General features: G+C 44.2%; 1 protein-coding gene and 1 long non-coding RNA gene across 2 annotated transcripts in view; one reads left to right on the forward strand and one right to left on the reverse strand.

The window, feature by feature from the left end:
• Positions 1-1234: 1234 nt before the first annotated feature.
• Positions 1235-19645, reverse strand: TECTB (tectorin beta). Its single transcript, XM_008686696.2, has 10 exons — positions 19570-19645; positions 18609-18799; positions 17208-17350; positions 17030-17102; positions 11350-11453; positions 11127-11210; positions 7123-7285; positions 5401-5476; positions 4166-4198; positions 1235-3022 (listed from the first exon to the last, which is right to left on the reverse strand). The coding sequence occupies exons 1-10, from the start codon at positions 19643-19645 to the stop codon at positions 2973-2975; spliced, it is 993 nt and encodes a 330-aa protein (XP_008684918.2). The 3' UTR covers positions 1235-2972.
• Positions 4990-22472, forward strand: part of LOC103657096 — a 54126-nt gene continuing 36643 nt past the window's right edge. Inside the window, exon 1 of the long non-coding RNA XR_566784.2 lies at positions 4990-5474. This is a non-coding gene — a long non-coding RNA (uncharacterized LOC103657096). The remainder of the gene's footprint in view (positions 5475-22472) is intronic.

Consider the following 22472-nt stretch of genomic DNA (forward strand, 5'->3'; position numbering starts at 1 on the left):
CAGAGAGATAGGCTATTCCCTATGCAGCCATCCAACCATCCATCCATCTATCCAACCATCCATCCATCCATCCATCCATCCATCTGACATTTCATTAATTCAAAGAGCATTTATTGAGCACATGCTGTGCTTGGTACCACACTGGGGAGAGATGAGAATATGAAACGTTCCTTGATCTTCAGCTCTCAGTCTAGTTGAAAAGAAGTAGCATACTAGTAGTTCTGCAATATGTTAAGGACTAATAGAGGTATGCACAAAAGTGCAGAGGTGACTAAGCAGTCCAATGTTGTTACATTTAAAAGGCATTAGAAAATGATACGCTGATGTGGGGATGGGGTGGGATATAGTGCTTGTCTATTATTATCCCATCTTTGTATTTGTATGGAGTGTGTGTGTTTGTTCCCTTTCAGCTCTAGCCCACATGCTTATTCAAGTTATATTTATATAATAAAGACTTTATTACTTCTGCCTTTTTCATTGGACATAATACACATTTGGTATCCATACACACACAAACACATAAAACATATCCACACATGTGCATACACGTCCATTCACATGTGCGCATACATACATGTATACGTGTCTACATGCATATACACACACACAGAAATCTGTGTCTAAATCTGTAGCTATTGATTGATAGATCAATAGGTAGAGATTTATGTGAGTATGTATACTCTGTACACATGTGTGTCTGTATGTATTCTTTTCTTTATATCACTCAAGTTTTAAGAGAGGTTCTTTCAGGATCATAAGCAGGAATTTGATAAGATTAATTTCCTAAAATCTATATCCACTGTTTTTTCTTTGTTAACCAAGGATACCAAAGGGAGTTTTCTACTCTTTCCTCGTTCTCTAAATATGTTTTATGTTTAGCACTCATGAGAATTTATAGCAGAGATTATTTTGAGTGTTTTCTCTTAATTCCTTGATAAAGAAGTGAGAAGACATGAAGGGGCTTTAGCTCACCAGAGGCTGAAACACACTTGACTGCTGGGGGTAGATGTTAGGGCATTGGAGACACGGAGATCATACCAATGGCTTTTCTTCCTTGCATCAGAAAGCAAATGCTGGAATTTTTGGAAAGTAAATGTAGGGTAGAATGATGGAAAGTCTGTGGTACATGTGTGAGTCTAAGAAGTTCTAGTTGTACAAATCCCAGGGAGGGTGGAGGAATTGGCTGTCAATATGATATATTAACACCATACGCTGTAATCATAGGTTATTTATTTTAAGGCATTTTATTCATAGCACCAGGTGCAGATACAAGATCATTAAACAATGTGATAAAATAAAACAAAACTAATACAACATTGTTTTACTCTGACAGCCAAAGATTTGATTATGGCTCTAAGTATGCTATTTAAGAGTTTTTGACTAGAACCAATAAAATATGTCTTCTGTCCTTCCTGATTACAAAAATTTTGAATACATAGGAAGACGAGATCCCAAACTGGTTGGAGCTCCAGCTTTGAGACCAGTCTAGACTACAATGAGTCATTTGAATCTAGTCTGTTGCTAAACAAACGTGTACTCTGTGTTTCCAGAAATTTGGGAACTAGCTGAATTTCTGAGTTCCTTAGCACAGTTGTAAAAGACCCATCAAACTACAGATCTCAAAACTTCTCAAATACATTAGCCACAGAGACACACACTGACATATATTCAAAGTATAAGCCCACTAATTATGTCTGTACGAGACTAAGAAAAAAAACTTAGAGCTCTGGCTTTTCCTATCACATTCTAGCTTCTGGGGTTGACAATGCATTCTCGGGGATCTCCCAGTGGTCTACAAGGATTAGTTCATTCAGTTTTTATTTTGTTGACCATGAAATCATTAATATCCATGCATTCTGGGTCACTGTGGTGGCCGTGTTATCAGGGTGTGGCGCCATCCAATTCCACTGGCCACTTTTGCAGATGTGTTTCTGATTTTTGTGGGAGGTTCCGTTCTAACGATCATAAGTTAATGAGACAAAAACAGATAAATATGTGCTTGACTGTTAAAGACTAAATGAGGTCAGACCATTCCGCACACATGATGATTTCTTAGCTCAAAGAGAAAAAAAATAGCGAGAGCATTGAGCATCGCAAGGCGTACGGTAGGATTGGGTTGACAAACTTCAGAGGACCTGTCACAGATGTCACTCCAGAGTCACCTGCCAGCAGTGGTTTCATTTAGGCAAGGCCACATTATGATGTTAAATATACGTTAATGTGAATTTTATTCTTTTTGTAGCTTTAGGCCTATTCAATCTGTAATTTTCTTTTGATTTTTGAAATCTATATCCACTATAAAAATGAGTTAATACCTATATGATGTGTATACATATTTAAGAAACACTACACTAAAAACAAATTAGGTTAGCACTAGGGGCCTCTCAAGAATTGTTTTCCTTTCTAATACTCAGGTTTGAGCAAAATTATTATATTCCACTCTCATTCCCACATCATCATTTGAACGATTAGAACCCCTGCCTGGTGGTTCAGCCCTGGTTCTCAAATAAGCATCGCACACCATCAATGACAAAGGCCCCCCTTGGCAAAGCTGACTAGTCCTGTGCACTCTCTACTTAGCCCTGACTCTGTGGTTATGCCCCACATTCTCCTCAAAATGCTCAGCTGCATTTGGTTGGGTGTGCTACTCTTTTAAAATTAGAATAGCTTTCAGAGGAGTCCACTGCAGCCCTGACTTCAGCATGGGGAAAGGAGACTCCTCCACCAGCGTCCGGAGAGGAGCTGCAGGGTCTCAGAGCCACAGGAAGTCACAAGGGGAAGTGGGGCACCAGAGACAATCACTGAAACTCACAAAAATCATTGGAACATGTAATTGGCAAAGCACTGTTCTCTGCTTCTCAACAGTACGCTCTTCTGTTTGTTCTTGCTGGCAGTGCAATAAATGGGAGTTTGTCACAGACACAGGAGGTGATGCTGGGTGCTGGAGATGCCACTGCCTGCCTGGCGATCTCCTACAACGCGACACAAATCCCCAGCATCACGACGAGGTGATAGAGGACATCTGTGAATCAGACAGGAAGGCAGACAGGAACAGTTTACATGGAGCGAGGACAACCCATCAAAGAGTTAACTCAACCAAAGAGTCAACTCGGGGGCGTTAAGTAGGTTTTCATAAAACTCTGCACATTTTATATAAAATGTGCATTTATCTTTTGGGGTTTCTGTAGCTTGGTTTTGTCAGTGCAAGGAACCCAGCAGATTAACCCAGGCTGTGGACCTCTGACAGATGGGGATCTGGACATGGGTCACACAGTGATGGCACATTTCACCTTAGGACTTTCGCTATAGGACTTCCTTTAGATATGAGGATCTGGGATTAGAGTCTTAAAAAGTTCATTTACATGATTTCCTATAACTGTGAGAACAAAGTCTACATCTGTGAGTTTATTAATGAATAGAACTGTCTTCCCCATCTCCTCACATAGTTGTTGTCCTCATCATTCAGGTGAGATCTTGGGTCTTAGCTGCAATGTTTCTTCTTCTGCGAGGCTTCCCTGGCCTCTCTGTCTGAATCACTCCTCTACCCCCACTCCAATGCACTGCGCTACTGGGAAGGGTAGAGGCCTTGCCTATCTCCCTCTGCAGGAGCTCCACTGCCTAGAAGAGTAATTATGGCTGATCTTACTGGATGTTTGCTGTATGCGGGGCATTGCTTGGTGCCCTTACTTGTAACATTTAATCCATATAGCAGCCATGTATGATAGGAGCAATTATTAGCTGGATTAGCGGAAACTGGGGAGTGGAAGGGTGAGTTCATTGCCCAAGGTCATTTAGTGAATGAGGTGCAGAGTCACAGCAGGGACTCAGAAATATTTGTTGAAAAAACAGATTATTAAAAATCACATTCTCTAAATGCAGGAACTCAAGCAAAGCCCCCTGGTGATGTTTTTTGCTGAGAGGTGGAACCCAGTTCTGCTTCATCCAATTTATCCCCAGCTGCACCCCTCCTACAGTGCTCAGAGGCTGGCTGGAGAGACATCTGTCTACCTCTGTCCCTCCCTGTCCCACTCAGGTGTGCTTTAAAGAGCAACTTTCAATTCCTAATGGTTTTGCTGGGGCCAAAGCTAAGCTGCTTTTAAAACACACATGTGCCTTTTAAAGGCATTGCCCCATGACCCTTCCCGGAAGTGCCTCTTTTCCTTACCTGAGAAGCTATAGAGACTGGAGAATCCCCTGCCTGTAATGAGTAAAGAGAGAAAGCTGAAGGTTTAAGAAAAGATCATGGAAGGATCCTCAGGTCTATGTTTCCAAAATACAAACCCGACCATATCCTCTCCTGATTAAACCCCATTGCCTTTAAGACAAAGTTTATAGCAGGGTTCGCGAAAGCTTCTTTGAAAGAAGAAAAAAACCATTTTCTCCTGGCTTCCTAAAGCAGGGGTTGGTAAACTTTCTGGAAGGGGCCAGATTATAAATATTTCAGCTATGGGCCATATGGTCCCTATTGCAACTCCTTGACACTGCCTTTGTAGGATGAAAGCATCTGGAGACAATACCGTGTGAACACGTGTGGCTGTGTTCCAAAAAAACTTTATAAAAAACTGAAATTCAATTTCCTATCATTTTTATGTGTCATGAAATATCATTCTCTTGATTTTTTTTTCCAACCATATAAGAAGGTAAAAACTATTCTTAGCTTGTCGGCCAGAAAACAGCAGGCAGCAGCCTGGGTTGGGCCCCTGGTCATAGTTTAGTAACTGTCCTCTAAGATGTGTGGCTTCTTAAGGCCCCGGCCTACCCACAGGCCCTGCTCACCCTTCATGTCATACCACTTCTCAGGTCATCCTGAAAGAGTACCCACACAAGCCTTCCCTAGGCCCTGGACTAGGGTGAATCCCGGTGCCATGAACTCCCAGAGCACCCTGCCTCCACCACCCCCCTGATAGTCATCTCCCTTTCCCTTGGCATTTGGCATCTCTCTCCTTGCCAGATGGTAAGTTCTTGAAGACAAGGGCCATGTGGGTCTCCTTTAATTCTGAATCCCCCGTGTCCAGCCAGCCCAGGGCCAGCACTGGATGCTCTATGAAGTTCTGTTGACTTGTGCCCTAGATGTTACCAGTACATTTCGTTGTCTTTTATTACAGTTGGCTGCACGCTCTGTCTGGAAGCTCAGCACCCCCTAACTCCTTTGGGGGCCCTGGAATTTAGGCTGCAGACAGAGTTTCAGGGTAGTTAACAAACCTCAGCTTCTTGGTTTGGCATGAGCTACGGCTTCCCCCACCCCCCACCCCCCCACCAGGTGGGAAGCCTTGAGTTGCAGGTGAAGGTAGTGTCTACAGGCACAACTGGTTTGGCAATTCAGTTAAAATGCTCAAACCGGCTGTGCCTGTGGACGCAGCCCAGCGTGAACTCAACCATTCGGAAAACAGAGAAGCTTACTACGGAGGGAGAGCTCCACCACCAGGACGCCCCCTGTCTGGTCCCGGAGGAGGAGGCGCTTCCTCTTGTCACAGGTCTGAAGACCCCCACCAGCGGTGGGGTGGGGGGAAGCAGTGGGGGAGAGTGGGCCAGGGGAGGAGGGGCATGAGAAAGGAGAGAAAGGAGAGAAAGACAAGAGATTAAAAAAAAAAGGAGAGAAAAGAGAGAAAGACAAGAGATTAAAAAAAGGAGAGAAAAGAGAGAAAGACAAGAGATTAAAAAAAAAAGAAGTCACAAACTTGATAAAGTCAAATTCCCCAGCCAACAGATCTTAGTTACCTTATTTGTCTATGTATGTACATATGTATGTATGTACGTATGTATGTACGTATGTGTAACCCTGAGCGCTGTCTTCATCTCTTCTTTAACTTGGGAAAAGGAAAAAGCTTTACTTTATGAAACCTTCAAGCTGGAAGAAATCCTGCTGGGAGAGGTTGCTGGGTGTAGTGTGGGAGGGATTGGCCCCGTTTCTTTCCATAAGAAGTGAGGCTTTTACCTGCAGTTACTCTCCTTACAGTGGTTTGAGAAGTGGATACTTGCAAAATGTGTTCTGGCTCATTTTCTTTTCTTTTTAGAATGTAGTGCCCATAATTACCCTTTTATCAACTGTAAAATATCTGTCAGCTCCTTCCCCTTTATTTGTGCTCCTAGGTGACCATTTTCTGGCCAAAACAAATGAGCAGAAATAGAGATTATAATCTTTTTTTCATTGGTTACCACAGGCTACAGGAGAATGGAAAAGACCACAGGGCCACCTCTTCAGAAACACTGTGCTCCTCCTCCCTGGGTCTCTAATCCAGACAGAGAGGAGCAGGCAACACTTTGTGATTTATCACTTTGGTCTAAGGCAATGGTTCTCAAGCCTGAGCACGCCGCAGAATTATCTGGAGGGTCTGTTAAAGCACAGATTTCCAGGCCCTCCCAGCGTTTCTGAGTCAGGCGGTCTGGGGAGCCCGAGAATTTGCTTCCCTAACAAGTTCCCCGGTGATGCTGAGGCTGTTGGGAACCACACTGTGGAACCACTGCCCTAAGGACCAGGTTCACACCCGGCTGCCATGGAAACCTGGATTCTGCCGCAGCTCCTCGGCGGGGGGTGCAGAGGGGCACCTGGCCCTGGCCTGGGCTGCACTGAACATGGCTGTGAACCAGGGCCCCCACTGCCCGGCCCCTCCTCTCCCAAAGTCTGCTCAGCACCTGGGGTTTCTGCAGCATCTCTCTGGCTCATTTCAAGTCTCAGAGATGGACCCTTAAGCTGGCCAGGCAAGAGCTAAAAACACCCATCTTTTGACTTCCACCCAGCACCTATTGCTACCACCTACATTTTGAGTTTTCCTTGTGTTTTAACTTTTTCAAAGCATTTCCGTGTCTGTTATTGTGCTCATTTGACCTCACACGGCTCTCTGAAAAGAGAAGGGCCACCGTGACTTATCACCACTGTCTTTGAAGATGAGAACACCAGGCTCCAGAGATTAAGTGACATGTGCCAGACCATGTAGCTTGTTGGTGGCAGGGCAGACAGAGTCCGAACGTCTGCCCCTACACCCAGTGCCCTTTCTACCAGAATGCCCTCAGCACACACATGCACTGGTCTGGTTACGATTCCCAGCTAAAAATACAGCTTCTCAAATACCACCCCCACCCCCACCTCGGGTCACATTCTCATTCTAGAGAGAGGTGGCTCACCACTGGGCAGGAGAGCTTCTCACTGTCACAGATGAATGTCTCACAGTGTAACCAAACCTTGGAGAGTTTGGGGATGTTCTGGAACCGGAAAGCATTGAATTGGAAGGTGGCCCTGTGGTCTTTTCCATTCTCATGTACGAGGACTGTTTCATCCGTGGGGCAGCTGGAGCAGATGGGGTAGGGGGGAGAGAAAATTACCTCATGAACTCCAGCAAAATCTGAGGTAAATTCACAGACAACAGCAACACCCCCCTGGGCTTCTATACAGCACGTTATCCTTACAAAGCACTTTGACTGGCTCCTTGCTTATCTTCATGATATGAGGTCAAATTGAGGAGCTATAGAATGGGCGTGCTAGTCCTTGTTCTATAGACAGGGGACAGTGGGGTGGAGGGGAGTGACTTATGAGAAGCCGCACACCACGTAAGTCACCACACCTCAGTCTCAAAGAAGGGAAATTCCTGAGAGATGTCGTCTGAAGGACCGGGACATGGGCTGACCCCCAGTATATGTGCTAGATAAAGACACTGGGGCTGAGAACAGCGTTTCCCAAAGTCCTGCCATAGCCGCCTGAGCCAAGTCATACGTCACATCTTTCTCTGTGTATGTTGTGAGGGTTTGCCACTGGGAGTTTGAATTTATGCTGTGTTATTTAAATTCTATATTGTATAGTTATCTTTGTAAAAATTTGGTCATGTTTTTAGTATAGGCACAGAAAAAAAAATGGAGGGACACCATCTAAATGTTAATACTGGCTGTTATGCAGGGAATTATGGGCGGTTTCTGCTTTCTTCCTGTATCTTTATATATTTTCCAAATTCTCTATAATGAGAATGTAGCGTTTGGGAAATCCCAAAGTCCCAAATGTAATAATTTACAATAAAAGTAAAAATAATCACACGGATGAACATTTGTCAAAGGCAATAGTTCTCACTTAGGGACCATTTTGCACCCCGGAGATGTTTGGCGTTGTCGCCTTGACTAGGGGCGAGGTGTTACTGACACGGAGTAAGTAGAGGCCAGGAATGCTACACGTCATCTCACAGTAATGCACAGGACAGCCCCCCACCCCAACAGAGAATGATCCAGCCCCAAATGTCAACAGCGTTGAGACTGAAAAAACTTGGTTTAATCAAAATACTTTTTTATTTACCAAGCACACGCTAATTCCCTATTTAAGTGCCAGACATTCAGCAAGGTGTTGGGAGCAGACATGAATGTATAGTAGGGCCCACGTGAACTTTGGAGAGTGTTGTCTGTAGGTGACAAGGAACACCAGAATCTGTCCTTTGTGGAAAAGGGTCTATGGGTCCAAAAGCTTAAGACCAGTGGACAGCACCACAGGGGACCCCAAAGTTAATGCTACTCCCAGAGCCTCTCTCTGACTCCATTGTCAATTCAACTCAGTATATACACACCAGAGATAGGACCAGCTATCTGAGAGCCCCTGAGATGTGCCCTCCTCCACACATTCTATCAGAAGCAGACATTAGGGGGCATATTAGAGGTAAGACTGAAGGAATGTCAACTCTGTGAGTTAGTGATTAAAATGGGAAATGAACAGTACCTTATATCTGGACCAAAGGTCAGAAGCCTGGCCATGTTTGTGGTGACCTCTGAGCAATGACAGAGCTGGAGGCATTTTCCGAGTTGTGAAACAAGACCTTGGAGGATCATTTGGTCAATAAACCTGAGATCCTTATATGAACTCAAGACCTGAGTCCTTAAAATAGCTCCTTGCAGCTGGAGTGGAAAACAATGTAAACGGAGCTTTGTTGGGGGAGGGGAGGAGGCAAGTCCCGGGCAGGCTTAGATGGCTTGGCTCTGCTGCCTCCTGGCACCGGCTATGGCACCTGCCCCTCTGTGACAGACACCTTGGGATGGTGGAATGCCCAAGGGAGGCTCTTACAACATCACCACAGGAGTCTCCTTCCCTCCATGAGATCAAAATTCCTAATAATATATCTCTTCTAACCTCTCCAGACACTCTTGAAAACTGGGTTTTCCTCCCAAAGGGCCCAGTGTGAACCAAAGCATCTGGGAGATTATGGGAGTGGGCTTTCTCATTCCTCTCCTTTCACTGGTTTTTGGGCAAGTATCTCCAAGCTCAAGGGGCCCTTTTAGCTAGGCAGAATATGGAACTAGATGAGGACTTCTTTAGTAATGCTCTGCTTCAACGTAGGTTCTCAGGGTTTGCCCAGGAACCCTCCGATGGGGTAAGTTAGCTGTGCGGCTGCATGTGTGACAGGCACCCTAGGCAATTCCTATATACACTAGAGTCTGAGGACTGCCTCTATGGACCAGCACAAAGCCACAGGCATTCCTTTGTCTGCGATTTTATATATCTGTCAGTTAGAAGCAGCAGTACCAGAGCGATTTGCAGGGAGAGGATTCCACGGCATGGCAGAGCCTTGGCCCCAGGGTGGCCATTGTCTCTGAGAGAGGTTCCCAATGCCTGGTCATAATTTCAGGTCCCTGTAGGTCAAGAATTGATTGCACGGACTCCCTGAAGTCATTCGATTGCACCATTGCCAGGAGAACCTACATGAACCCTTCAGTGATAGATGTGGCGTCCAGATGAAGCTACCGTTGCTTCAGGAAGCTTTGCTGGGTTGTTTGGTGTGGTTCTGCTGGTCTGTCCTACCGACACAGCTCAGGAAAGTATGCCACCTGAGTCTGAACCCCAGCTCATTCATCCCCTGACTAGCTCTGGACTTTGGGCAAGTTTCTGAACCTGTCTGTTCCTCAGATTTCTCCTCTATAAAATAGTACTTACATACTACCTACTTTATAGGGGGGTTGATGAAATTTAATTAATTAATTAATTAAATTAATAGTTGTAAGGCACTGACCTAGAACACGTTTGTTATGTTGTAAGTGCTGTTTAAGTAAAAATAAATAGTTAAAGGTCCAAGGTGGCTCCACCTTTGTTATCTAATCAATTTTGTCCCCAGCCCCAATGTTTATTTACTTAGCTCTGAGGGTTCTGGTAGTAACATGGGCATGCTGGTCTGTTTGGCTTTGAGGCATGGTCTCTTTTGCATTTTCCGTTCATTGTATGGGTGATGCCCACATCTCTAGTCTAGTTCAACCTGTTCTCTGTTGTCTAAAGTTGCAATTCTACGTGTTTCTGGAAAAGTGTCATCTCAAGCTCAACATGTCATCCCTGAACTCAAGGAGAATCCAACACCCTTATCCAGAATCTTCTTCCCTAACACCCAACAACAAACAATTCCACACTTTCACAACCCACAGGTTTGATGCCACATATCTCTCAGGCTTCTTGCCCTGTCCTTCTCTCCACCCCATTTCTGATTGGTTGCTAAATTTTGATTGCCTCCCCCTCCCTTGGATGACTTTTCCATTCACTTGGCTACACCTCAGTTCTGCCCATGGCCTCTAATCTGGTTTTTCCACCTCCCGTGTACTGCTTCTAATCCGTCCCATGGATGACTTCCAGAATCGTCTTTCTATTGTACAATCCCAATACTTTCATCCTCTACTCAAAAATTTGAAGAACTCCCCATTATCTACCGAATTGATAACGAAAAGCAGTGATATGATTTAAGTTGATTGGCTACTGGCCAGGTACTACCTGTTTAACTTTTTACACAGATTATCTATTTTAGTTCTCACCAGGGTTCTGGCGTCGGACTAATTGGGTTTGAACCCACTTCCCCATAAATACACACACACAATAAGTATGTGACATTACTTAACCCTCCCTGTGCCTCTGTTTCCTCACCTGGAAAGTAAGGATGGTAGTACTAATGGACGCCTCTTGTAAGGCGGAAGAGTTAATACATGATGGAGCTCTCCGAAGAGTACTGGTACCCAGAAAGCACCATATAAATGTTTGCTGGTATCGGTACTCAGCCTGGAAGCACAGAGGGTATCACAGATGTGACCCTGAGGCTTGGCCTCTTCTTCCCAAGCCATCCCAAGCCAAGGTAGCCCGAGATCTACCCGCTTCTCAGCACTGTGCTCCGGAGCATGGTACTTACCCCTTGTTGATTAGCTGCCACTGCAAGGGGTACATGAAATCAGCCGACGGTGTGGCCCAACAGCTGTTCAAAACCACTTTAAACCTGCAAATGATATAAAATGCATCGCCTTGAGCCAGAGAGCTGTATGCTTAGAAACATCTGGTAATTAAAAAGTCTCTTGGCCGATCTTTTTTTCTTTTCTTTGGCTTTAAAAATATAAACAGGGAGGAAATATACTTACCTAACACTCAGCCCTTTGGCTTCTACTCCCGCAAACAGATCTGAGCCGATTTCGGATGTCTCCAGGACAAAAGGGGCTTCCTTCTTAGTGGAGAACTTGGCATTCTTTGGAAGGAAATTGACACTGGGCATTAGGACCTCTCAGACTGAGCAGTTGGGTGTGACAGGAGCAGATGAACTGGGGTGGGGTGGTGGTGGGAATCCACCCGAGGGCACAGGCACACGAGACCAGAGCGAGGCCCTCCAGGAGTAGAGAAGCCATACCTTCTAGGGTGCTGGTCATCTTAGAAGGGATGAGGGTATCGCGTCTCTTGATTTGCTGGCCACAGTGAGACGCATACTGTATGTCTCATCCATGCCAGAGAGGAACAAGATTTGGCTGACGAAACAAAAGTGGAATCCAAGAATGCAGAAGCACTGGGCTTTACTTAATCACCCATGGGAATACAGAGAAAACATAGGCAACCTTGCTTTGCTCTTGCTCACCTCCACTATTTGCCTGGGCGGATTCCAGCCTGGGTCAGAGAGTGTACGATCTGATTCCAGTACAGTTAACAACAACACCGGCAACAGCAGGAACCTACCGATTACCTGCTATGAGCAGTGCCTGCTCTCTATATTGATAGTCTCCATGTCAGGACATCCTGTATATTGAGATATATCTGGGAGCAAAGCAAAGATCTCTGTTCTAACCCCTTGACATTCCAGCAAGGGATCCAGACAATAATAGACAGTAGGCAAGTGAATCATATAATATGTTGGAACAGAATATAGTACACTGTATAGAGAAACTATAACGAATGTAGGGGAGGGCAAGGTGCATTGGAAGAGCAAGGAGGGGCAAGCTGCAACTTTAAATACAGTTGTAGTTAAGGAGGTCTCATTGAGGTTGTGACATTTGAGTCAAGACTTGAGGGAAGCAAGAAAACTTGTGGTTCCTGGCTAAGTACTGATACAAAGAAATGCTTCTATAGTGCGTGTAGTGCATACAGGCGTCTGGGGTGGAATGTTCCAGCTAAGGCAAAAGCCCTGGGTGATGGTGTAGCTGGCAGGACAGCCAGGAGGCCAATATGCTGGAGCACGAGTGAGCAAAGGGGGTAGGGGGAGGAGGAAGTGAGGGGGGAGGCGGTGAAGTGAGAGGGGCTATGGGGATGGATCCAGAAGACTGTGGTTGCAACTCTAAGTGCAACAGGGAGGCATGACCGCAATTGGAGTACAGGAGCGCAGCCTTTGCTCACTGGTGCGGTGTGTGTGTCTTCACTCGGTCTCTTCATCAGGCAGCTCTGGGTGAGTTATTAAAAAATAGTGTGTGTCCAGTTGGCCTACCCAAAGGAGGCTGATTTCTCCAGTTACTGTCTTGGTGTCACTCAGCCTTGGTAACAACCTTTAACTGCTCTCTGAGTTTAGCCTCCAGAGACAAAAGCATCATGACAGGACAAGCTTGCTGGGCTAATCCTAGCTCCCACCACTAATTTATAGGCAAGTCAGACATTTGGGCCTCCATTTCCCCATCTGCAAAATGGGAGTAATCTTTGCCTTCATCAACCTTGCAGAAATGTTTTTATGATGGTGATTTATGTAATAGAAGCATCGAGCTTAAACCAGGATACTAGTTAAAAGATTGAGTTTCATGGACTTGGAGATTTGCAGAACGGCAATGGGTGAACAGGGTCAGCAAGGATATCTAGTTGCCATAGACTTCAGTCCCCTAAAAGTCCGATTCAGGGCATTGGCTGAGAGGCCTCAGAATCACCTCCCAGTGGCTCTTGTGTTTTTTCATGATTGCAGGTCCAGCTAGGGCTCCCTGAGTCAGTCACTCAGAAGTCAGTTCTTTTCTTCCTGCCTGCCGACCTCCTGCACCACGTAAATGGTTGCAATAATTAGACCATAATGTTCTTAGTCATAAGATTTACTAGCTTACTACACAGTGAAAGTGGCAGATTTACAATGGTTGTTGCTGTTATTATTTTCTGAGATTTGTCATATTTCACAAGACAGTTAACAAATGTGGAACCTAACCTGGGACCACAGTGCAGTCCCCCAACCTAGCCACAGGTGCTTCTCCAGCCCCATCCCCCAGGGACCAGCCCACGGGGTATTAGAATATTAGAATAATGGAAACTAGTGTGATTCTGTTACAAAGTGGAGAGGAGAACCTGTACCGTTAATTCCATTCCTGAAATTGGAATTTCAGGAAACACTTTTAATGGTCGGTTTCTCCACTTCTCACCTTAAAGCTAAGGCAGTTCTCATCATGATCTCCTCGTACATTCTTTATAACCTAAGTTAGGGACCTTTTTTCCAGACAGCTTCATCCTATAATACCTGGACCGTTTGTTTTGGCATTCCTGGAAACATAGAAACACCACATAAACTACTCAGTTGTGGAACAGGAGGGAAGAACACCTTGAAAAATCAAGCCTTCCAGTCCCTTCCCTTGGTGGAAAGATTGAGTCACAACGGTCCATTGACACTGTTAGGATGGGTACATCTGGTTTAACAGTGGTTCATGTGGGTGAGATCTGGGAGCTGCTGTTGCTCACAGGCTCAATGTGAGACAGAAATGAAAGAAAACTGCACAAAACTAATATTATTCTAGAACATGTTCCTAGAGTCTTTCAGAACTGAGAAGGTCACCCCTGACCCACTGTGCCCTGCAGAGGTCTGAAAGGGTCTAGAATATAATATTTCCATTCTGGGCTCTGCTTTTTAGTGGCTCAGTGGCCAACCAGATCATTCTGAGAAGAGGGGTTGGATGATGGAGCACCAATGGGGGGAGATGTTGGGGAAGATAAGCTTGAGATAGTTGAGAAGCCATCAGCAACATCATGACTCAGTATTATTTCAGAAGACAGAACCATGACCAAGGGGCTATAGTTCAGGATATCAGATTTCACGTGCTGATCTAAAATGGGAAAGGCCAACTTGCCCTTGTCCTTGGAAAAGGTGGGGAGCCCACCCCTTAGCAATCTTGCAGAAGGGCTTTGGACATTGGGTGGAAGGTCAAGGTTGATCACCTCTGAAGCTTGTTCTGACTTTGGAAGTCTATGAATTTGGCCTCTATTGCTTGCATTTGTTCTATCCCAAGCCTTTTCCCTGGTCTCTGTCTAATTAAGAAGAATGGTCAATACTAATTTGATTATCTAGAAGTCAACCTAATCCCACGTTGACATTGATGGCATAAAGGTAACAACACTATAATGGTAACTGCTAGTGCTAGGAGCTCTCAGAGTTTTCACCTCATGTGGGGTCAAAGGCTGTGATCATGCGTTTGGCTACTTTTGCAGGCACTTACCTTGTACCAGGTAGTATGGTAAGTGCTTCATAAAAATAATTTTATTTAATCCTCATAATAAACGTATGGGGTAAGTGCTATTATTTTTATTTAACAAATGAATAGATGAAAGCCCAAAGAGGTTAACTAACTTACCCAAGGTCACACAGCTAGTAAATGGTAGAACTAGACCTTAAACCAGTGGACCAATGGCAGACTATTTTCTTAAGCACACTGCTAGTCCACTTCTGCAAGCTGACTACCTTCCTTTATTTTGGACTGGGGGCCAAAATGACTTCTCGCCAGGAATACCAACTATGGGCTATTGGCAGGAGTGAGCAGGAGGGGGTAGAGGGAGAAGAGAGAAAGCATGTTGAGTAGAACTGGTGGTTTTGGAGGCTAGTACTTGGAGCTCTTGGAATCCTAAGCAATTAGCCATGCATTGATTCCTTTGTGCAATCTAGGGCACAGCTCTGTCTCTGGTAATTTGATGGAAATATATGCAGGGGGCAGCTGTTGCTTCAGAAACACACAAGAATGCTCTCAAAGCGGAAGAAGGGAGGAGAAGAAAAATACCAGCCTCATGGGTCAGGCATAGGAAACCAAGCCCATGGTAGGAATATTAATCAGTACAAAAGCTTCTGTTGCAACATCAGACCCCCTCTTTGCTGAGGCCTATTTGTCCTGAAAGGGTCTTGATGGGCCCCAGGGGACGCCTTAGCCTCATTTCTAGAACAGCTCAAGGAAGTGTCCTGTTAAGTCTGTCTATCCAGCCCAGGGGATGGTCTGGTGATAATGAGGATTTACCTCTTTTTTTTGTTTGTTTTCTTAAAAAAGAGTAGGTTCCTCTAATTCTAAGACTTGATATATATGTCTGAAACTTAGCCCAACATGGCTGATGGTGGCTGATGATTTTTGATAATCCTGGTGCCTCTCTATTGCCAGCTGTCATAAAATCTTCATAGGATAATATCTATAATTTTATCTGGTTAAAATAATAATCACACACATCTGGACAGGGGCTCAGTAGTAAAGACAGCCCATCACTATGATGTCCCCTGAGACTGTTGTCAATGAGCGAGCCTATTTTTCTCTCTGGACAACCTTCATCAGTTACTGCAATGATGTCTCCATCTTTTGATCCCCCTGCTGGTCCACACTGCACTAACCCTCCTGATTATAGGCCCCAGGGCTGTATGGGATTCCATTTCTCTGGACTTAACCCCTAGTGGTGTGCGGTCAGGGGCAGACTTAGACTCTTTGGGATCTTAAAACTTTCATAATTTAGAGAGTCCTCTTTAATAAAAATAATCAAAATTTTGAATATGAAATTAGACACAGGGCCTTAAATGAGGCCAGTGCAAGAGAGCGGTCGTGAAACCTAAGCTCCGTCCCCTTCCTAGGAAGTAAGCCTCAGAGAGTAGAGCTAAGAGATCTGTATGCTAGACTGGGCCCTGCTCCACACGACCTGTGGGATCATGAGCACGCTGTTTCCTCCCTTGGGGCTACAGATCCTTGTCTGTAAAATGGACCAGGTGACTCTGGGATCCCTTCTAGAGGATTTCTCACCTTCCGAGTTCAGCTGGATTGGTAGCTTCCAGGCAGTGGGTAAAGCAAGTTCAAAGAGTTCAAGGTCAGCAGAGTTCCAGGTAATATAGTCCTTTCCTTTGTGAAATGAATGGGTTGGGCATGATGGCTTCTAAGGATATCTCCCAGTTCTAATGTTCTATGTACAAGTTTCTATTTCTGCCTACATTTCCCCCCAGACAGCTGGAGTGTCACTATAAGTATGCCTCCCTGTTGGAAGCTGCAGGTTTAAAAAACAAAACAGCCCTTCTAAACAGGAGGGCAGCTGGACTAATGGCTGTTGCCTATTTAGTTTTATTTTGAGAGACCAGATTGTGCCTGTAACTTCCATGTCAATAGAGGCAGCGTGCCCAAATTAGACCAAGAGCAAGCCCACTCGCTGAATGGCTCTGGATACCAAAGAACTAGGCAGCAGAGGGCAACCCTGACCTCTCTCCTCAGCTCTGTCCCAGGTAGGAAGGTCATACTCTGCGCCAAATACTTTAACAGGAGCTAGATTCTAATATAACTTTCTGGAGTGGGTTGCAGTGGAAACTAATCTGCCTTAAGAGTTAGACGTTAGCTGTCGTACTGCCTCCTGACCTCTGACAACTCACAGGATTGCTCTTGCAATTATGGCTCCTCTATCCAGTCTATGAATGGACCTTCCCATTGCATCTAGTCTTTGAAGAGGTTTAAAACTAGACCAAAGCTTATGTCTTAACTTGAATTCAAGAATGGGGCTCTGCAGAGCGCTTAGGGAAGAGCAAATCCTGAGGAAGCCTCCTGTCGTCTCCTGGAAAGGCCACAGGGCACTAATGAGAACCTGGAGACCACTTACAGTGTAGAAGTTGAGAGACAATTGGCTTTCAAAGGTGCCCATGCTCCCGTTCTTCACGTGAACAGTGGCCACTCTGGAAAGGGGAGAGAATTTTGCATAAGGACTGAAACATGCCTGATTGACAGGGACTGCAGAACACACACGAGGCAGGCAGCCCTCCACTCTCAGAGCAACTTACCTTTGGTCAAAGGCAGCCTGGTTCACCAAGTAGGTGGAGTGGTAAGTGCAGGAGAAGGAGTAGTTCACGGGCTGGTTCTTTACGATCACTGTGCTGTCATTGGAAACGATGTGGCTGTAGAAGTGGTAGATGGGGGGCTTGTACTGGAGAAAGGAAGAAGGCAGTTAGGGCGGCCCTGGACCCCATGATGACAAGGAGGGTTCTGGGAAAAGATGGTCAGACCTATGGGGAGATGTCAATGGTGAGCTGAGCAGTTCTGCAAAGAGTTCTTGAATATGTTTGACTAAGATTGTTTAAAATAATCTAGGTTGAATGTTGCACACTTACAAGAGATGCATATACCCTTGGCTTCTGACTGAAAAGACCTGGTAAAGAATCTGTTTCCCAGCATCAACTTTTTATCCATTTCCCCCATCTAAGTAATCTTACATGAATGCCTTCGCCCATCTCCCGTCTCTAGAACATTACTATGTCATTATTCTTTCCCTCTTCCAATAGTGAGCACTCTTTCTGCAACTTCTTCCTCTGGCTTGTTGAATGCTCAGATCACAGAATATTGGAGTTGGAAGGGATCTTGAACATCTATGTGAGAGATGACTTGCCTAAGACCACACACATGATTTCTAGTTCACTCTTCCAGGATACTCAAAGGCATGATGTTTCTGTTAATCATGTCCACGACTTTCTAAATCTCTGCGTCCTTGTGGGGTCTTTAGGAAGAGGAGGTGGCCTTGGGTGCTCTTTGCTCTCACTTTCTGAGACCCCATGTATGTACAGTCTTCTGCAGTCAAGGTGGTAGGAGTGCTAGGGGTCAGCAGTGAGTAGCTTCCCTTCGTGACTACACCCCTGCTGGTTCTGTGGCCCCCAACCTTGACTTTATTGGGAGGTCTCCAATGTCTCCTCTGACATATAAGGATACTGGACAAGAGGTTGTATATGGTTCCTTTTAATTCTGATTATCTGTCCCAGGTACTTCACAAGACCCAATTATGAATTCTATTATACTTTGGTTACTCCTTTAAAGGGCCTTTCCAACTACTTCAAGGTCTTGGGCAGAGGATGTCCCGCCATCCAACCTGGGAGGGTGGCAGCTGTGAGCACATGCTCAGAACTCAAAGCGAGGTGGAGGTGGGACACGTGAATTGTTCTACTCACAGAAGGTGGCCTACTTCACTCAGGCAACAAATTAGGAGAATAAAATTCAAATCCAAAGAGTCACTTAAACTAGGAGGATGCGAAGAATTTAAATAACACTAACATCCCAGGAAATAAAAGTCAGGATTGGCTCTCAAAAGGAAACTGGTGAATTCTGAATCCTTTTAAGAGTGGGCAGCAGACATCTTATTTTGGGGGCCCAGTTGCGTCATCTTAGTAACTCCTCATTGTGTGGCCTGGACTTACCTCAGACTGGGTTCCACAGTAGGACTTGTTTTTAGGCGACAAATCCGGGATCACAAATTGATAATAACCTCCTTCGTGGACCCCATTGTAACACAGCCCCCCGAGGGCCAGCTGATGCACTTCCCAGCCGTAGGGACACTCAGGAATTTTGGTGATGATGGTTTTGGGATAACAAAACACAAGAATGACATCTAGAAAGAGGATACACCTGGTTTGAAATTAGATATGGTAATCATATTAATCTTCATAAGAAACAGTGGGTTCTAGCCACAGCTGAATGTGCAAAGCAGTTGGTTAGAAACACTTTCCTCACTATTCTTCATGAACTGTGATGAATGTTTTCCCCAAACCTCAGTCCCTGAAGTTCCATTTTTATAGTTTCCACTACGTCTGGGTGATACCTGCATTATACTTAGTATGTACTCAAAACTGGTCCACTATTCAACTTTAATCTATTTTAAGGAATATATCTGTGAAACCAGATTGAATGGATTAGAAATATAGATAAATTGAGAAATATATACAAATGTCTGTGCCCATGAAAGTGAGCACATAATTTAAAATTTTTTAGAAATGTCCATTTCATGCATAACACTGTGAAACACTAATTTATGGCACAGGACATAAATTCAGTAAGTCAAATAGGAAATAGATTATGTACTTATTAAATTATTATAATACATTATTTATTTATTGAAAATAAATATTTTTATATCTATGTATCTATCTATCCATTCATCTATCTAGGATTCTCTAATTTTAAAAAAGCCTCAGTTTCTCCAATACATTGTTATTTCCCGTGGGCAAAGTCTGGTTGGCACTGGCCTGCTTAACTGCTTCTACTTGGCTATGATATTGATAACGCATTTTGATAACAAGAGAAACACAGAGCTCTGAACTTTGCAAAGAGAGTCTTCAGGAAACTTCCCTTTCCAGGAAGATGGCTAGCCCCAGGGCATACCTGCTTTATTCGGAGTGCAAGATCTTGCAGACGCTTCCGCAAAGACAGCCAACAGGACAAAGGCCCTCATCACCATCTCTTCTCAGAACCGCTCTTTGCCAGGTGGCCAAACCAAGCCGGCCAAACGCTCACAGTCCTGCCAGAGAGCCTGAGCCTTGATCATTCTAGGTCAGAAACAGGAATGAAAAGTTAAAATCAAGGGTGAAAACAAAGCAGCACACACAATCTTGGGGGATATTTTCAAGGGAGATCAAAAATTCTGTCCCCCTTTCTTAATGGTTTCTTGTCTGCACTGAGAGGCAAAAAGTGGGGCTCCTACCACTGGGAATGTCAATGACACATGCGGTAGCTCATGTTCCCGACTGTTTCATTCTCTCTGGACTGTAGAGGCTGCCTCCCAGATGCTCCCCAAATCTCTAGCCTCAGTCCTAGCTCGACTTTATATCAGCTGAGGGTGTAAAAGAAACCGGCTCCAGATAAATCACAATGAACAAGCATTATCCACTGTGGGGGGAAATAAAGGGAACCCTTGCACAATAATCCGATGGGAAGCTCAGGTTCAGCCACTTGAATCTAATTCCTTTTACTTCACAGAGTTGGAAAAACTTTTTTTTTTAACTGCTTCAACCAGGATTGGAATAAAAAGTTGATTTTTTTCCTCCTCATATGAAAAATAACTTTGATTGGAGGCAACCTAATTTTTGCACAGTTCCAGGGGACAATTTTCTTTCTTTATGTCTTGCTTTCTTTGCTTTAATTCTTGCATTCTTATTTTTATATTCAGGCTATTTAAACTTTAAAGAGGACCCAAGTTCAGCAGTGTTACAATTGCTATTCAAACAAAAAATAGGTTGTTTGTATTAATACAAACATGTTAAGGGATCCCCCCACCCCCCACCTAGTATTTTTTAATAAACTCTGAACTAGAATGTCATCCTGGAATTTCTCCAGAACTTGAATACAACTTTTTATTTTAGATCTCCAGGCTTTTGAAGTTTTTGTTTGTCTCCCAGAGCAGTGATATTGGAAGAAGGAACTTAGAAAGGCAATCTTATGATTCAATCCTTAGTCACCAAACAAGATTCCACTGAAAATAACAGATAAAATCATGCTCCTGAGAAGTTTCTGAATATATTTCCTGAGATTTTTTTAGTACCCAGAAATTTAAGCATGAAAAATCAGGGTTTGTTTTAATTTTTGTTTTTAGAGGAAACAGACTCTTTTGCCAGTCAATGGAAGCCACTATAAAGCCCTTCGAAAGACAGTTGTAAAAAGTAGAGAAAAACGCCCTCCTTTGCAGGGCTTTATAATGTAGTTGAGAAGCTAAGTCACCAATACGCTATGATTCAGAGTTAGAATACTGGGTTAAAGCATCGTTTTGCTACTTACCACATTTTCTTACTTTTAAGATACCCATTCCTCCCTTTGAGAGTACATAATTTAATGTTGTGGAAACACTGGGATGTGTTTTATAAGCAATGTGCATGTGTAACATGGTAGAGGTTTGTTATTTCCTAAAAACCTATTGTTGAGTTGCTGGTATGTTTTACAATGACAGTGTCAAAGAGCCGAGGAGGGAGCCATGTGACAAATCATTAAAAATTTCTGTGACTCAGTTTCCTTCTCTCTAAATGGAGCCCTGGGGTTACCTTACAGAGTGGGAGAGCAATGAAATGAAGGCTCTTGCAAACTATGAAGTAGTCAATAAAGAATAGATTACATGAAAAGACGGCTAACAATTTCATGCAAATGTATATGTCCCTCGGTTGTTTTTTCCCCCTCAAAGAAAAGTACCACAATATGTTGCATCATAGGTCATTTAACAGGAGACATGTCTATATTGTATAACGGACATGCATGTATTTTATGGATAAAGACCAAATGGGCTAAAGAGGGGAGGGGGATGGAACATATTAATTTTTTTTATATATAGACTTGGATCAAATTTCATGTGGCCTGGAAACACCAGCATGTTTATACGGATCTTCACAGTTCATTATAGATATTACTTCCTGAGCACAAAAAATGCACTTGACTCTAATAAGTATGTGTGACTTCTCTGAGTTTCTCTTTCCTAGGGCTTAGCACTAACTCTGTGTTTTGTTCCTTTGTCCTTTTTCTTAACCATTTATTGAGCCCCAACAGTACATCATGCATTGGGAAGACACAGGCAAGTCAGTGGTGACAGGAACTGGGTGGGTCGGTGGGAGAGGCACAGAGTGATGGAATGTGGGATGGAGAGGAGGGAAAAGGGGAAAATCAAGGTATTTGGCAGAAGAATGAACAAGAAAGCCAGGTCACAGAGGCCCAAAGCAGCCTAGCTTCTAGAGAATGGCCCCTCTGATCTGACATAATGGTTGTTCATCACTAATAATTCACTATTGCTATTCTATCTAGGTTGGGATATTTGTCTCTATTCCAAGAAGATTCTTTTCACACATCTTCAGGTATAGGCTTCCTTTCAGCCAACTTTGGCCCAGCCAGGTCAGTAGGATCATCTAGTCTCTGACCCTGGAAGGGCAGAGTTCTCTCAAGGAAAATGTTGCGGTGGAAGTCAAAACCTTTTTTGTCTCCCAGTGGCCATGTCTGATACACACCCACAAGATGCTGTGGGGAAGTGTAGGGTCAGTTTGGGCAGAGAGATCCTGCTGTTGGCCTGAAATCAGAAGCTCACCCATAGCACTTACTAGCTGTGGGTTCTTGGACAAGATACTTAGCTTCTGTGAGCCTTAATTTCCTCCTCTCCTGAAAGGATATGATAATATCTATGACATATAGAATATTCAATGAGATATAAATTGGTTTACATTGACCTGGTTTATTTTCCTCTATAAGGGGCAGGGCATCAACGAGGACTCGTTTTATGCTTAGTTCTGCTTGGGAAATCCAAAGATGGGAGCCCA

This window comes from Ursus maritimus, unplaced genomic scaffold, assembly GCF_017311325.1.
Source record: "Ursus maritimus isolate PB19 unplaced genomic scaffold, ASM1731132v1 scaffold_7, whole genome shotgun sequence".
Taxonomy (NCBI): Eukaryota; Metazoa; Chordata; class Mammalia; order Carnivora; family Ursidae; genus Ursus; species Ursus maritimus.